Source organism: Entelurus aequoreus, linkage group LG11, assembly GCF_033978785.1.
Source record: "Entelurus aequoreus isolate RoL-2023_Sb linkage group LG11, RoL_Eaeq_v1.1, whole genome shotgun sequence".
NCBI lineage: Eukaryota > Metazoa > Chordata > Actinopteri > Syngnathiformes > Syngnathidae > Entelurus > Entelurus aequoreus.
The window spans coordinates 65426933-65445390 of NC_084741.1; the positions used below are offsets into that span (position 1 = coordinate 65426933).

The 18458-nt window shown below is 37.0% G+C and overlaps 1 protein-coding gene across 1 annotated transcript; it reads right to left on the reverse strand.

The window, feature by feature from the left end:
- Positions 1-3482: 3482 nt before the first annotated feature.
- On the reverse strand, positions 3483-18418 carry LOC133660351 (early activation antigen CD69-like). Its single transcript, XM_062063773.1, has 8 exons — positions 18271-18418; positions 18023-18176; positions 17775-17867; positions 9769-9873; positions 9578-9664; positions 5809-5954; positions 5629-5729; positions 3483-4027 (listed from the first exon to the last, which is right to left on the reverse strand). Exons 2-8 carry the CDS (start codon positions 18102-18104, stop codon positions 3868-3870), a joined length of 774 nt encoding a protein of 257 aa, XP_061919757.1. The 5' UTR covers positions 18105-18176; positions 18271-18418; the 3' UTR covers positions 3483-3867.
- Between the last annotated feature and the right edge of the window lie 40 nt (positions 18419-18458).

Below are 18458 nucleotides of genomic sequence, written 5' to 3' on the forward strand. Positions count from 1 at the left end.
TACTTACTTGGATAGCAGACGCCTAGCCGATGCTAGCCGCCAACCGCATCTGTGATTGGGTGAAGTCCTTCGTCGCGCCGTCGATCGCTGGAACGCAGGTGAGCACGGGTGTTGATGAGCAGATGAGGGCTGGCTGGCGTAGGTGGAGCACTAATGTTTTTATCATAGCTCTGTGAGGTCCGGTTGCTAAGTTTCTAAGTTGGCTTCAGCGTCGTTAGCAACAGCATTGTAAAGCTTTGCCAGGCTGAGAATTATTAACCGTGTAGTTACATGTCCAGGGTTTAATAGTATTGTTGATCTTCTGTCTATCCTTCCAGTCAGGGATTTATTTATTTTGTTTCTATCTGCATTCGAGCCAGATGCTATCACGTTAGCTCAGTAGCTAAAGAGCTTCGCTGATGTATTGTTGTGGAGATAAAAGTCACTGTGAATGTCCATTTCGCGTTCTCGACTCTCATTTTCAAGAGGATTTAGTATCCGAGGTGGTTTAAAATACAAATCCGTGATCCACAATAGAAAAAGGAGAGTGTGTGGAATCCAATGAGACCTTGTACCTAAGTTACGGTCAGAGCGAAAAAAGATACAACCTGCACTTCCTCTCTAGTCCTTCACTCTAACGTTCCTCATCCACGAATCTTTCATCCTCGCTCAAATTTATGGGGTAATCGTCGCTTTCTCAGTCCGAATCTCTCTCGCTCCATTGTAAACAACGGGGAATTGTGAGGAATTCTTCCTCCTGTGACGTCACGCTACTTCCGGTACAGGCAAGGCTTTTTTTATCAGCGACCAAAAGTTGCGAACTTTATCGTCGTTGTTCTATACTAAATCCTTTCAGCAAAAATATGGCAATATCGCGAAATGATCAAGTATGACACATAGAATGGATCTGCTATCCCCGTTTTTATTCTGTCTTTTCTTGGCTTATTCTTAGTCCGACTTTTTGTTCGTGCTCATGGAAATTGTTGGTCACACTATATTTTTACTATAAAATTCTGGTGGTTGAGCTGCCAGTTTTTTGTTAGTTTTTTTTTGGAATAAAAAATATGGTTGCAGTTTTCACAGTGTATTACTGTAAATGTAAAAATGGTCCTAGAGTTGTTTTCTTACGGTAGGATTCTGAAGACCTGAGCTGTTTTCCAAAAAAAAATATTGTCATGTTTACAGTGTACACTTTGATGGATAACTTGCTTTGAAATCATAAGGCTAAGTAGATATTTACATGTTTTTACCCCCAAAATTTTTCGAATGTATGATAATATGATATCTGTTGCATTATTAGATGGATAAAGTTTAAAAGATATATAATTGCGTGCACTACATGTCTTTTTTTCCTGTCAATATAAAAAAAGAAAGAAAGATAAACTACTTTATTGATGCATATTATTTCCAGGCTTTCACAGGTCATTCAAAATGATATGGAGGGCCAGATCTCACCTGTTATTGTTTTTAATATATAGTATTATGATCAATACTTATTCAGAACTGTGCAGCGCATTGATTTGTGACCGCTAATCGTGCACCGAAACAGATCTGAAGCAAAGACGGAACATTTTTGACTTACTGTCGCAGCAAGGGAAGTTCTTTGGGTGGACCGTGGTTAAGCCGTGTCTGAACAAGTGTGACAATAAGATCTGTTCGAAAGGCAATCCTCTTAGGCAAAGCTTTTTGGGTAAACTCACTTCATGCAAATTCTAAGCCCCATTAGCTTTAAGCGACCAGCCAGCCGCATTGAGATTAATGGCCAACTGACTACCTGATTTAATAGGGTTATTTGACATCTTAAAGGAACAAATAAACAACAATTTTAATGCAAGGCATTCATCACTGACATAGTCAATCTTAGCACGTTTCTTTTGTGCAGAGACTGCTCCTCCGAGTGTTTATGAGGTTTCGGATGAATACAGGGACAGTTTTATTTCCAGGGTTAATAGGAAAATTACAGGAGGTAGTTATTATAAGAGCTATGGACTTTCACAATAAGGGGAGAATTTGGGTTGTATTTCTTTCTGCAAATGTTGGTATTGATTCATTACATATAGGGACACGTCTGCACTACCATTACCCACTGTTATTGTTATAAACAAAACAAAATAATTTAGCTAAATGATATTTTGCATTCATTTTTTAAATCATGATTAGAATTGGAATAATACACAATCATTTTTTTAAAATCTAACAAAATGTAATTTCAACAGTATAAGACAAAAATAATACAATTAATCCCTGTCAATACTTACAATTGTTTGAGCATCATAAAGTCAATAGTGCTAGTGCAACAATAACTAAACAAATATTACTGTTGCATTACTATCATTTAATAATATGAGAAGAAAAAAAAACATTGTGAAAATATATAAAAAGAGAATCATTCTTTTTTAACCCATCACACTAGTATCAATCACCGATACTAACCTTGATATTGATACTGTTGATATTTGGATCGATCCACCCACCTTTAGTACAGCTGCTGGGTGGCACGGTGCAGGGATTCCCAATAATTGTTATGTTTGATTGAATTGGTCCGAAATGTTATATTTATTAAAGTAGCTTGTGTAAAATTAGGGTTGTTACTGTTATCGAGAAAATAATAGAATAATATATATCATATAATATTCATACGGTCATGTTGATATACTGCTACTCACTTCACGTGCATATTAAGAAAATATAAACCTAAAATGAAAAAGAATTACATTTTTATAAACACAGCAGGGCAAAACAAATCAATAACTCAGCCAATTATGTATGAAAATGTCATGAAATGACGTTGAAAAATATCTGAACTCGTGTACAGTATTTAAACCGGTAGCCTAATTTCAAATGTTTTTATTTCCTGGTCTTTACTGCCATCTAACGGGTTTCCCCTGTAACTACAAGGCAGTTCACTTAAAATGACACTCACTGTAAATCCCAAGCATATTGCTAATATTAGTCAATCAAAAGTGTATGCCATAGATAGGGCTTTTAGAATATGCTAGGGAAGCATTGTGAAAACTGACATGCATTATTAAAGAAACATATGTGCATGAATATAATTATATGGTATGGCTAATTAACGATATTAAATGTAATAATGTAATCAGAAATAAGTTGCTGGTGTTATACATTGTGGGGGTTTACCTAATTAAGCATCCAGTTAACAGTTTCAAATAAATGAAGTTGCAGCAGAAACAAAAAGTTTATATGTATATATATATTTATTTATGACAATAAAACTTTATTGAAGCAAACCTAAAACTGATAGCTTTGAGTAATACAGAGTAATAAAGTACAGTTCAGGCCAAAAGTTTGGACACACCTTCTCATTCAATGCGTTTTCTTTATTTTCATGACTATTTATTTACATTGTAGATCGTCACTGAAGGCATCAAAACTATGAATGAGTTATGTACTTAAAAAAAAAAAGGTGAAATAACTGAAAACATGTTTGATATTCTAGTTTCTTCAAAATAGCCACCCTTTGCTCTTATTACTGTATTGCACACTCTGGGCATTGTCTCGATGAGCTGCAAGAGGGCATCACCTGAAATGGTTTTCACTTCACAGGTGTGCTTGAAGCTCATCCAGAGAATGCCAAGAGTGTGCAAAGCAGTAATCAGAGCAAACGGTGGCTATTTTGAAGAAACTAGGATAGAAAACATGCCTTCAGTTATTTCACCTTTTTTTTGTTAAGTACATAACTCCACATGTGTTCATTCATAGTTTTGATGCCTTCAGTGACAATCTACAATGTAAATAGTCATGAAAATAAAGAAAGCGCATTGAATGAGGAGAAGGTGTGTCGAAGATTTTTGGCCTGTACTGTATAAGCATTCAATAAGAGCAGCGTCTTTGGATTCGCATTAAAATGTATCAAAAAGATAATAATCATTCATTGTGTTGGTAGTTTGCAGCTTGCTGTTCAAGCTGCCGCTGACAAATGTAGTAACTGTAAGCCCGGCATGAACCTCTCATCCAGTTGTTCTCCGTCTGATTGCCACTGCTAAGCATCCCACAATCCCCATTGGCGAGATTGTTTCCCCAGTGACTGCAAAGCAAATAGCATAGAATGTATTTACATCGTATTGTTAATTATTGGTATCATTGTGATGATTAACAATCATATTTGATGTGTTCATTTATTCACGCTGTATAGGTTTTAATGAATTTATATGTGTAAATATATTTTTTCAAAATATTTTGTATAGTAAAATTATAGATAACTAATTTGTAGTTTATTACTACTATTTTTAATCACTTACTAATGCATCTATTCCTATTATTAGTTACCATTACTATTAATACTACTATAGTATTTGTATTAGTATTAGTAATAGTATTGGTACTAGTCATAGTAGTCCTGAAGACATTTTCAAAGGGTTTATATCCATTGACATGACCAAAATACTGCAATGTAATGTTTTTTGGGGGGTTTTTTTTGAACAGTTTGTAATATTTTTAATGATTTACAGGATGTAGTATTATTTGTAGGCATCATAAGGATACTTTTTGATGTATTCAATTACCAATGTGGAACATTATGTAATGCATACTCGCTTTGCCACAATGCTAATAATACTAAATATGTATCTATAGTAAATATGTTATAATTAGGGCTGCAACAACTAATGGATTAAATCGATTCAAACGATTAAAATCTATTATAAAAATAGTTGGCGATTAATTTAGTCATCGATTCGTTGGATCTAGGCTATGCGTATGCGCAGAGGCAATTTTTTTTTTTTTTTTATTAAAAAAAATAAAAAAAATTAGAAACCTTTATTTATAAACTGCAACATGTACAAACAGCTGAGAAACAATAATCAAAATAAGTATGGTGCCAGTATGCTGTTTTTTTCAATAAAATACTGGAAAGTATAGAAATGTAGTCTGTCTCTTTTATCCTATTATTAATCGATTAATCGAAGTAATAATCGACAGGTTCATCGATTATCAAATTAATCGTTAGTTGCAGCCCTAGTTATAATGTATTATGATTTCTATGTTTACTAGTATTATTATCAACATCATATTATCTCTATTATTATCACTATCCTTATCATTATTATTATTATTACCATTATCTTCAATATTATTACAACATCTAATGTAGCTTCTTTATGCAGTAATGTTATTACTGTACTACTAAATAGCTACATAGTTGATCCTTTGTTCATTATTATTACATCACAGTATTTAATGTCACATGTATTTACTTATAGGCTATTTTCCCACAAAACATTAATATATTTAGCAGAATAAGTATAAACATCCATATACAAAACCCAAATAAAAGAAAACCCTAACATTTACACACGTATATTATTGTATGAAGTAGAATTTATTTTCATTCAAACGTATCATATTAATATTATTGGATTGGTTTGATTCAAAATCCATCCATCCATCCATTTTCTACCGCTTGTCCCTTTTGGGGTCGCGGGGGGTGCTGGAGCCTATCTCAGCTGCATTCGGGCGGAAGGCGGGGCACACCCTGGACAAGTCGCCACCTCATCGCAGTTGATTGATTCAAAATATATAATAATATTTAATGCACTGTTTCAATGTATACACTATTAGGCTATTAAGACTTACATATATTATTATTATTAAAAAAAAAAACATTTTAAAAAGAGTACCACCAATCACCTTTGTGCCAGAACATCGTTGTTGACCCATGTCCACGTCCCCCCATTGTGTCGCAGGCCGATCCAGTACTTCAAGCCTTTGCCCTTTTGAGTCAGAAAGTTCTAGAAGAGAGCATCTCATTCAAAATTACAACCCGCCTAAAGGAAAGCTACAGTTTTCAATGACTGTTGTGAGAAGCACCTGAACTTTCAGGCTGCTGACCACTGCCAAGGAGCCTCCTCTTCCTGAGCAGTTCGTCTGGCTCTGCTGCCAGTTCAGCCGGAAATGGGAAAGGTAGAAACATGACTGGTCCAGCCTCAGCCACCCGGTGGGACACCCATTGGGAGCTGGACGCAGAAGAGAGGGGACATCCATCTACCGGGTATTTCTCCACTATGCAGATTGTGCACGAGGAAAGATTTGCAAAGAAAGGTGTCCCACAAGGCTGCCTATTAGGTCCACTGAAGTTAGCATAATCATTGTCATCTAATACAAAACCCAGTGGAAGTTGGCACGTTGTGTAAATGGTAAATAAAAACAGAATACGATGATTTGCAAATCCTTTGCAACCTATATTCAATTGAATAGACAGCAAAGACAAGATACTTAACGTTCGAACTGGTAAACTTAGCTATTTTTTGCAAATATTAGCTCATTTGGAATTTCATGCCTGCAACATGTTTAAGCTGGCACAAGTGGCAAAAAAGACTGAGAAAGTTGAGGAATGCTCATCAAACACCTATTTGGAACATCCCACAGGTGAACAGGCTAACTGGGAACAGGTGTGTGCCATGATTGGGTATAAAAGCAGCTTCTGTGAAATGCTCAGTTATTCACAAAAAAGGATGGGGCGAAGGTCTGTCAGTAACTACAGTTGGTCGCTACATCTGTAAGTGCAAGTTAGAACTCTACTATGCAAAGGCCAAAGCCATTTATCGACAACACCCAGAAACGTCGTCGGCTTCACTGGGCCCGAGCTCATCTAAGATGGACTGATGCAAAGTGGAAAAGTGTTCTGTGGTCTGACGAGTTCACATTTCTAATTGATTTTGGAAACTGTGGACGTCGTGTCCTCCGGACCAAAGAGGAAAAGAACCATCCGGACTGTTATCGGCGCAAAGTTGAAAAGCCAGCATCTGTGATGGTATGGGGGTGTATTAGTGATTAGTGCCCAAGGCATGGGTAACTTACACATCTGTGAAGGCACCATTAATGCTGAAAGGTACATACAGGTTTTTGAGCAACATATGTTGCCATCCAAGCAACGTCTTTTTCATGGACGCCCCTGCTTATTTCAGCAAGACAATGCCAAGCCACGTGTTACAACAGCATGGCTTCATAGTAAAAGAGTGCGGGTACTAGACTGGCCTGCCTGTAGTCCAGACCTGTCTCCCTTTGAAAATGTGTGGCGTATTAGGAAGCGTAAAATACGATAACGGAGACCCCGGACTGTTGAACAACTTAAGCTGTACATCAAGCAAGAATGGGAAAGAATTCCGCCTAAGAAGCTTCAAAAATTGGTCTCCTCAGTTCCCAAACGTTTACTGAGTGTTGTTAAAAGGAAAGGCCATGTAACACAGTGGTAAAAAATGCCCCTGTGCCAACTTTTTTTGCAATGTGTTGCTGCCATTAAATTCTAAGTTAATGATTATTTGCAAAAAAAAAATTAAGTTTCTCAGTTTGAACATTAAATATCTTGTCTGTGCAGTCTATTCAATTGAATACAAGTTGAAAAGGTTTTGCAAATCATTGTATTTTGTTTTTATTTACCATTTACACAACGTGCCAACTTCACTGGTTTTGGGTTTTGTATGTAATAATGGGCTTGATAGACGCTGGGTGTTAAATGGATGCTGCTTGTTTGATAAAACAATTATAGTGGAAGAAGAAAAGAATGGGGGAAAATATCTAATTAGCACGCAACATCCTTCGATTTTTTAATTGAATCTATCTAAATTGTTTAAGGTACCACGTTTCCAGAAAACTAAGGACCTGAGGGCCTAACTTCTTTAAATCAAATGATGTGGCGGGCCACATTGAATGATGTGGTGGGCCAAATTAAATGATGTGGCAGGCCACATTGAATGACATGGCGTGCCACTATAAATGACATGACGGACAACATGAAATGATGTGGTGGGCCAATTTAAATGATGTGGCCGACCACATTAAATGACATAGCGGACCAAATTAAATGACGTGATGGGCCACATCAAATGATGTGGCAGGCAACATTGAATGACATAGCGGGTGACATTAATGATGTGACGGACAACATAAAATGATGTGGTGGGCCAAATTAAATGATGTGGCAGACCACATCGAATGACATGGCCTGCCACTATAAATGACATGACGGACAACATTAAATGATGTGGTGGGCCAATTTAAATGATGTGGCAGACCACATTAAATGACATAGCGGACCAAATTAAATGACGTGATGGGCCACGATAAATAATACGATGGGCCACATCAAATGATGTGGCAGGCCACATTGAATGACATAGCGGGTGACATTAATGATGTGACGGACAACATAAAATGATGTGGTGGGCCAATTTAAATGATGTGGCCGACCACGTTAAATGACATAGCGGACCAAATTAAATGACGTGATGGGCCACAATAAATAATACGATGGGCCACATCAAATGATGTGGCAGGCCACATTGAATGACATAGCGGGTGACATTAATGATGTGACGGACAACATAAAATGATGTGGTGGGCCAAATTAAATGATGTGGCAGACCACATTGAATGACATGGCGTGCCACTATAAATGACATGACGGACAACATGAAATGATGTGGTGGGCCAATTTAAATAATGTGGCCGACCACATTAAATGACATAGCGGACCAAATTAAATGACGTGATGGGCCACATCAAATGATGTGGCAGGCCACATTGAATGACATAGCGGGTGACATTAATGATGTGACGGACAACATAAAATGATGTGGTGGGCCAAATTAAATGATGTGGCAGACCACATTGAATGACATGGCCTGCCCCAATAAATGACATGACGGACAACATGAAATGATGTGGTGGGCCAATTTAAATGATGTGGCAGACCACATTAAATGACATAGCGGACCAAATTAAATGACGTGATGGGCCACAATAAATAATACGATGGGCCACATCAAATGATGTGGCAGGCCACATTGAATGACATAGCGGGTGACATTAATGATGTGACGGACAACATAAAATGACGTGGTGGCCAAATTAAATGATGTGGCAGACCACATCGAATGACATGGCGGGCCACTATAAATGACATGACGGACAACATGAAATGATGTGGTGGGCCAATTTAAATGATGTGGCCGACCACATTAAATGACATAGCGGACCAAATTAAATGACGTGATGGGCCACGATAAATAATACGATGGGCCACATCAAATGATGTGGCAGGCCACATTGAATGACATAGCGGGTGACATTAATGATGTGACGGACAACATAAAATGATGTGGTGGGCCAATTGAAATGATGTGGCAGACCACATTAAATGACATAGCGGACCAAATTAAATGACGTGATGGGCCACGATAAATAATACGATGGGCCACATCAAATGATGTGGCAGGCCACATTGAATGACACAGCGGGTGACATTAATGATGTGACGGACAACATAAAATGACGTGGTGGGCCAATTTAAATGATGTGGCAGACCACATTGAATGACATGGCGTGCCACTATAAATGACGTGACGGACCACATTGAATGTGACAGGCCACAATGAGTGACATGGCGGGCCAGATTAAATGATGTGGTAGGCCACTTTAAATGATGTAGCAGACCACAATGAATGACATGGCGGGCCACAGTAAATGATGCAACAGGCCACTTAAAATGATGTGGCCCACGGGTCTTGAGTTTGACACCTGTGCTCGATCATCTATCTACTCATAAATGCAGCAGTTTTTGTTTTGTTGTTCCACTCACATTCAGTTGGCACCTGAACACTCTTACAAGTCGTGCACTGATTGATGATGTATGAGCCCGCTGAGTCGTTGGTGGATCCAGCTCCGACTAAAGTTTAGAAAACAAATAAACGGTGAGTAGTAGTGATTCATTTGTGCGATTTCTTGGGGAGCTTGCGATGTGTTGCGCTTGGTCTGGCAGTGTTCACTCACGTTTGACAATGAGGACGATGACGACCACCAGCAGCACCAAGCAGACCAGAGACAGGATCAAGCATCCAACACGGAAACGCTGCGTGGCACCTTGAGCCTGTTTGACTTGACAAGTCATACACGTATTGTTATCAGCCAGATCAGGTTTATGTTCAACACGCGTAACAAAAGTGCACTCAAAAATATCACACGGTTTATTAACTTGCACAACAACATTTAGGAAAAGGAGTAGGGAGAAGCAGAGCTAATTGTATCCTGCTCCTTGACCAAGTCTCAGCAATTGTTAATAGTCTGTTTACTTTGTAAAAATGAATACACTCCTAAGGTCTGATGCAGTGAAAAGGACCAATGTGTCAATATTTTGTGCACTGCAAAAACTGAAATCTAAGTAAGATTAAATATCTCAAATAAGGGTGAAATTTTCTTATTTTCTGTCTGATAAGATAATTCTTCTCACTAAGCAGATTTTATGTTAGAGTGTTTTACTTGTTTTAAGGGTATTGGTCCTAAATGATCTCAGTAAGATATTACAGCTTGTTGCTGAGATTTGATGACCTATATTGAGTAAAACATGCTTGATACTAGAATATCAACTGTTGCACAGCTGTGTCATCAACACTCACAAGTATAAAACTACTTTTTTAAAGTAATACTTTCTTATTTCAAACATGAAAAAAAAAATCATGACTTTGACACAATTTTGTCTCATAATCAAAACAGATGACAGCCAAATGGACTTTGCTGTTTGATTTTCAATGAAACAATAGAAAATATGTACTCCTATAGTAGTACAGTTGGCACAGTACAGTAAACGGACAGTTAATATTTAAACATTTAACATGTGACATTTCTAACAATTTTGAACAGAAATAGTTCACGCACATTCAGATTAATTCTTCAAAATTACAATTAAAAAGAGCATGCACTCGGCGCGATGATGTCACGTTATCGATGGAAAAATGCATTTTTAGACGATAGGATTTTCCTGAGCGGCTAGGAGACCCCTAGAGTAACAAGCGGTTGCCTTGTTGCCTTTCCACTAAGAACAATAAACTAGTTTTTAGTATAAGTTTGCTGGTTTCAAGAAATGTAATGCCGAGCGCATATCATTATGTCAAGATAATGGCACTAGCATTTACTTCATTTAAGAATATTTTTCAACATATTGAGCAAAAAGTGCACTTGTTATTAGCGAGAATATACTTATTTTAAGGTATTTTTGGGTTCATTGACGTTAGCTAATTTTACTTGTTTTGGAAAGTCTTGACAAGCCGAATTTTCTTGTTCTATTGGCAGATAATTTTGCTTAGTTCAAGTAAAATACCCCTCATTTTTGTAATTTTTTTTCTTGTTTTTGAACACTGACTTTTTGCACTGTGTGGCGACCATTTATACCAGAGCTAGGCAAATTAAGGCCCGCGGGCAGCATACGCCGGACATTCCCAAATATTTTTTTTTAGATCTTTAAGATGGAAACTGGGAGGAGACCGCGGGTCAGGCCAAGGACCAGATGGGGGGATTACATCTCCTCTCTGGCCTGGGAACGCTTCGGGATCCCCCAGGAGGAAGTTGCTAATGTTGCTCTGGAGAGGGAATTCTGGGGGTCTCTGCTGGAGCTGTTGTCCCCGCGACACGATTCCAAATAAGCGGTTGAAGATGGATGGATGGAAGATGGAAACTGTAACCACCATTATGATGTGCAGCGATGTTTTCAAATGACCGTAAGTCTTGAACTATACAAAGTATTTCAATGGTTGGAATCTGCGCTTTTGCATCATACTATGGTAATGCAATTAGTTAGTATGGTCATCTAAGTCACAGCAGCTCAGACGAGGCACCAAGCAGTGTGGGTGGGGAGCGTTTCCACAGAGTGTTTCCAGAGCGGCCAGCCTGAAATGCGGGTGTCAGGGACAGATGCGGAAGGAGATTTTTTCAACAACGTTCTAAAGTTTAGTGATGTATCAAATACATCAGATTGTAGGTGAGGTTTTTTTACCCTTTGTGTTCATATTTCGCTGTGTTTGTTGCATTTTGTTGCGTTTCACTTGATTGTAAAATATGTCGATCGAGAGGGGGTCAGTTCATATGTTGTCAATATTCAGTGTTTTATCGTTCATAGTTAATATTCTAAAACCCACATTCTTTAATTACATGTACATTCTGGGTGTCTCATTCAGTAAAAAAAAAGTAAAATTCCTTTCCGTTTATTGAAGCGGTCTGTCATAATGTTTTTAGCATTCAGACATTATTGTGAGGTTTTGTATTAGTGTTCCTAAAAATAAATATACCGGCCCCCAGACACATTTTTTTCTCTAAATTTGGCCCCCCCGAGGCAAAATAATTGCCCAAGCCTGATTTACAGTATCTACCAACAGTCCCTCTTAGGCGTGGAGTTTACATATTGAATGAATAATTCAGGATAAATGAAATAAGAGACAGTGGCATTCATTGAATAATAATGAATGGATAAATTCAAGATAAATGAGATCAGACGCTGTGGTATCAATAACATATTAAATGAATGAAATCAGGATAAATTATATCACACAATGTTTTTCCAATTAAAAATGTATAACTGCATTATTTCAGGCGAATGATATCAGAGACAGTGGCATTCATTAAATAATAACAAATGAATGAATTCAAGACAAATTATATCAGACAAGCAAAGCTTGTTTAATCCTACCCCTTTTCCACTTTATAGCAACACATGTCTTCACTTCCTGTTTTCAATTTGGAGCACAGTTATATCGAGGTTTTCTAAGTACCACAGTTCTCTTCATAAATAGTTGAGTCAGTTATGATTCACTGAAGAGATGAATCATATCTTATTTACAATACATATAATTGTTTTCCGTCCTTATACATTGTAAACACTTTGTGTTTTGAACAACCTCTCAAACTGCATCAAGTTAATACATTGTTTTACTTCTTTGTTTAATCCATTCCATAATTGTATTCCATATGCTGAAGGTCTTAAGTGTTGTACGTGCATTCAAATGTTTTAAATTACATTTTTGTCTGAGGTTATATTTCTTGGGTAGCAGGTTATAGTTTGCGTTGTCATTATGTCTTTCATAATGCTTGTAAACCATTAGCAAAATTCCCCCCAAAAAGTGCAGTTCCCTTTTAAAAATGTATAAATGAATAAATTGGGGATAACATATTAATACAGGCACTGTGGTTCTAATTAAAAGAATATAAAAAATTAAATTCAGGATAAATTATATCAGACACTTTGGTTCTAATTAAAAATGTATGAATGAATTAATCCATTATAAATGGTTTTACAGGGTTAGGGTAGTGGTATTCATTAAAGGCCTACTGAAATGAATTTTTTTTATTTAAACGGGGATAGCAGATCCATTCTATGTGTCATACTTGATCATTTCGCAATATTGCCATTTTTTGTTGAAAGGATTTAGTAGAGAACAACGACGATAAAGTTCGCAACTTTTGGTCACTGATTAAAAAAAGCCTTGCCCCTACCGGAAGTAGCGTGACGTCACAAGCTGGAGTGCTGTTCACATTTCCCTATTGTTTACACCAGCAGCGAGAGAGATTCGGACCGAGAAAGCGACGATTACCCCATTAATTTGAGCGAGGATGAAAGATTCATGGATGAGGAAAGTGAGAGTGAAGGACTATAGTGCAGTGCAGGGCGTATCTTTTTTCGCTCTGACCGTAACTTAGGTACAAGCTGGCTCATTGGATTCCACACTCTCTCCTTTTTCTATTGTGGATCACGGATTTGTATTTTAAACCACCTCGGATACTATATCCTCTTGAAAATGAGAGTCGAGAACGCGAAATGGACATTCACAGTGACTTTTATCTCCACGACAATACATTGGCGAAACACTTTAGCTACGGAGCTAACGTGATAGCATCGGGCTCAAATGCAGATAGAAACAAAATAAATAAACCCCTGACTGGAAGGATAGACAGAAAATCAACAATACTATTAAACCCTGGACCTGTAAATACACGGTTAATGCTTCCCAGTTTGGCGAAGATTAACAATGCTGTTGCTAACGACGCCATTGAAGCTAACTTAGCAACCGGACCTCACAGAGCTATGATAAAAACATTAGCGCTCCACCTACGCCAGCCAGCCCTCATCTGCTCATCAACACCCGTGCTCACCTGCGTTCCAGCGATCGACGGAAGGACGAAGGACTTCTCCCGATGATCCGTGCGGTCGGCGGCTAGCGCGTCTGCTATCCAAGTAAGTCCTCCTGGATGTGTTGCTACAGCCAGCCGCTAATACACCGATCCCACCTACAACTTTCTTCTTTGCAGTCTTCATTGTTCATTAAACAAATTGCAAAAGATTCACCAACACAGATGTCCAGAATACTGTGGAATTTTGAGATAAAAACAGAGCTTTTTGTATTGGATTCAAAGGTGTACTAGTTTACTAGTGACGTCACTCGCATACGTCATCATACAAAGACGTTTTCAACCGGAAGTTTAGCAGGAAATTTAAAATTGCACTTTATAAGTTAACCCGGCCGTATTGGCATGTGTTGCAATGTTAAGATTTCATCATTGATATATAAACTATCAGACTGCGTGGACGGTAGTAGTGGCTTTCAGTAGGCCTTTAAATAATAATGAATGAATGTCTGATATTGTTTATGTTAAATATAAACAATATCAGACACCTTAGTATTCATTACATAATAAATGAATTTCAGATATCACACACTGTGGTATTTTCTCCTCCCGTATGCTTGCACTGTTCCTCAAAGTGGCTCATATTGGTACTATTGTATGAGTTCTTTGCTGAAGTCTTACTCCAAATACTGATACAGTATTTTTAACGTTTGTGCACAAAGTGTGGCATAGAGATTAATCAATTTATCTTATTAGTCTGTTATCAAGGAGCAGGTTGTTGTTTGATTTTAGCTGTTTGAAATTTGCAGTTTTGGGAATGAAGGGTATTGATGAAATGAATTGATTAACGTGGACCCCGACTTAAACAAGTTGAAAGACTTATTCGAGTGTTACCATTTAGTGGTCAATTGTACGGAATATGTACTGTACTGTGCAATTTACTAATAAAAGTCTCAATCAATCAAAAAAAAAAAGTGTATTTTTTTTTATGGTAAGTAAGACACGCTAGGAATCTTTCTACATATTTTTCTTCTCCTAAAGCTCAACAGGACTGCTAATTTAAAAACGTATCCCTCGGCTCTTTACAGGCTGCCCTTATCTTGTTGTCATAGCAACGCCACATTGTTTACCTGATGTTTATAAAACTTTGGCCTTCAAACTTTCAAACATGGTCTTTGTGTCTCTTGATGGCGTCACATTGAAACTAATAAGTGTTGCAGGCCAAAGCATGAAATGTAACCGCATTTTAGTTTTGACACCACCGTATATTTTGGGTAGTCATCGCATTTTGTTTTCCCTGATACAGTTAGAAAAACTGAACATCAAAAATGTTTATAAATATTAATAGAGGTATAAACTGTACTTGTACTTCAAGTTTTGTATCAGTGACTGTGGTCGTAACGGATTTTTTACCTCAACATTGAAATGTATATAAAGGAAAAATATATAAACGGGAAATATAGTTCAGAAAGTAGTTTATCTTTGTACCATTGTTTTACTGTATTTTGTCTTATATAGCTTGAAAATAGTGAGGATTTTTTTTTTATGTGTCTGTATGACATTTTTTTGCATTAGAAATCCGTAAAAGAGGAAATTTTTTTTAAATGTAATTACATTTTCTTTTAAAGATAAGTCATTTAAATAAAAACATATTATATTATACTAATAGTACAATTAATACATATTTAATACTTAGCAATAGTTTTGACACACACAAACACACACAGAGACACAAAACTGCCACAACTTCTTCTTTAGGTGGGAAAAAAATATATTTTGACCTTTTCTTTTCAGAGAATATTTCTTATCGCAGCTTCACATAAACACATTTGCATACTGTAAAATATGGTGATGGCGACATGCCCTGAAATGATGAGTCAACCTCACCAACTACTTCATGAGGAAATATTAATAATTGTATGCCTTCGGGGTGTAGGAAAACTTTAAATTGGTTATTGTATTATTTTCATCATACAGTACATGTTAGCACATATTTTTTCTTTTCTTTCTTTCATGAATGCCTAAGCTATCAATATATTATGAGTAGTGCTGTCAAATGACATTAAAAAAATCGGATTAAACACCCTTTTGAATTTGGATTCATCACAAGTTATTACTCGATTGCATAATTTAGATTACCGGTAACTATTAAAAAAAAGCGTAATATTTGGACACATGCAATTTTATTGTCAGAATGTCATACAGATTTTTTTTTAAATATTTTACTTGAATGTAACGTTATTTATTTGCTCACAATTTGGTAACAGTTTTATCTAAAGTCCCAACAGGGTGCATTTAGAGGAGAATATTTCCAGCAAGCACAACAGTCAGTCCCTCCTCACTCATCTTTGCTTCTTCCACTCTTTTTCGGGCGTGGTAAACGGCGTTGTGCTGTACTTCAACGTGTGCATGTTGACATGTTGGAGATCAACTACACCAGGGTGTCAAACAAATTTTTATTGAGGGCCACATCGCAGTAATGGTTGCCCTCAGAGGGACAATTTTAACAATGAGTAATATATATATATATATATATATATATATATATATATATATATATATATATATATATATATATATATATATCCAGCATCCCCCGCGACCCCGAAGGGAATAAGCGGTAGAAAATGGATGGATGGATATATATATATATATATATATACACTACCGTTCAAAAGTTTGGGGTCACATTGAAATGTCCTTATTTTTGAAGGAAAGCACTGTACTTTTCAATGAAGATAACTTTAAACTAGTCTTAACTTTGCTAATGTGGTTAATGACTATTCTAGCTGCAAATGTCTGGTTTTTGGTGCAATATCTACATAGGTGTATAGAGGCCCATTTCCAGCAACTATCACTCCAGTGTTCTAATGGTACAATGTGTTTGCTCATTGGCTCAGAAGGCTAATTGATGATTAGAAAACCCTTGTGCAATCATATTCACACATCTGAAAACAGTTTAGCTCGTTACAGAAGCTACAAAACGGACCTTCCTTTGAGCAGATTGAGTTTCTGGAGCATCACATTTGTGGGGTCAATTAAACGCTCAAAATGGCCGGAGAAAGAGAACTTTCATCTGAAACTCGACAGTCTATTCTTGTTCTTAGAAATGAAGGTTATTCCATGCGAGAAATTGCGTGACCCCAAACTTTTGAACGGTAGTGTATATAATACATTAACAATATATTATTTTACATAAGCTGCAAAAAAAACATTTAAATGTTACTTTAAAAACTGGCAGCTCAGTCATCAGAATTTTACAGTAAAAGCAGTGGGTTTTTTACAGCATATAAAATAATGTAATAAATGGAATGGAATGGAAAAACAATACCACTGTTTTAGCGGTAAAATTCAAGCAACAGAGCTGCCAGTTTTTTTTACCGTAAAATCGTGTTTTTTTTGCTTGTTTTTTAATGTTTTAGTGTCTTACTGTATATGGAAAAAACAGTACCAACGTTGATTTTACGGTAAAAAACTCAGTCGGCGGAATTTAACCGTAAAATCTATTGCCAATTTTACAGTCTACAATTTGATCAATCATTTCTTTTGAAATCATAAGTCAAGCAGATATTTAAGTACAGTATTTATCTTTATTTTAACAAAAAATATTTTTCGAAGACATGATAATGTAATATTTGGATTTTGATAATATTGAATTTTAAAAGGTATGCAATTGCATGCAGTACATTATTTTTTATGTCAAAAGGGAAAGAACAAATATATTTAGTAAGAAAAGATTAAGCATTTTATTAACGCATATTATTCCCAGGCTTTCGCGGGCCACATAAAATAATGTGGCGGGCCAGATTTGGCCCCCGGGCCTTGACTTTGACACTTAGGAACACACATATACTGTATATACATATGTACTATGTAATTAACAAAACCTGGTGTCTTGGTTGCAGTGTCAAAATTAGCCTCGGCGTAGATGTCCTCAGATGGCTGCTGCAGTTTACTGTAGCCGCCTTGGTCTTCTTTCTCTAAAAGGACACATTCCATCAGAAAGTCCAGTAAATTCAAGTTGCCCCACATCAAATCACACGTAAGACATTGTAGTATAGTCAGGATTATGTAGCTCCGTTGCTGTTTTGATCCACTGTGTGCTGATAAACTTAACAGGTGTCTAGATACATACCTTTATCGTCGGGTTCCAACATGACTTCATACGCTTCTTGACTCCCTGCACTTTGTCGTTTCTTGACGGAGACCTTCTGCATCTTTATGATCGCGTCCTTGTTCCACTAACTTTCACTTTCCCTGGAAAAACTCCACCCAGTCAGGATGAACACCTAGAAGAGAAGGGTGGTTAACGTGTGCCCATATTAGTGTAATTGCTACCGGCTAAAAAGATGTGACAATGTCTCGAGGTCCGACAAGCGTTACCTTGAAAATGTACACTCGACAAAAGTTCACAGACGTGTCCAGCTTTCAGTTTGTGGCAGACTGCAAACTTCCCCTTATAAAGACTCTCTTCGTGTGTCTTTGACTTTCCTGTGGGCGTCTCGTGTCAGGTACAAGTGATTTGAGAGGGTAGGACAAGATGGAATGTGAAAATAAATGAACCTCTCCTC

Bases quoted from the DNA above. Each gene is read 5' to 3' on its own strand.
- LOC133660351 (XM_062063773.1), bottom strand. From the start codon at position 18,104: ATGCAGAAGGTCTCCGTCAAGAAACGACAAAGTGCAGGGAGTCAAGAA. The intron at 5,955-9,577 runs GTGAGTGGAACA...TTCTGCGTCCAG, and splicing joins TGTTCAGGTGCCAACTGAAT to CTCCCAATGGGTGTCCCACC. The intron at 5,730-5,808 runs GTGCTTCTCACA...GCTCTCTTCTAG, and splicing joins TCAGCAGCCTGAAAGTTCAG to AACTTTCTGACTCAAAAGGG.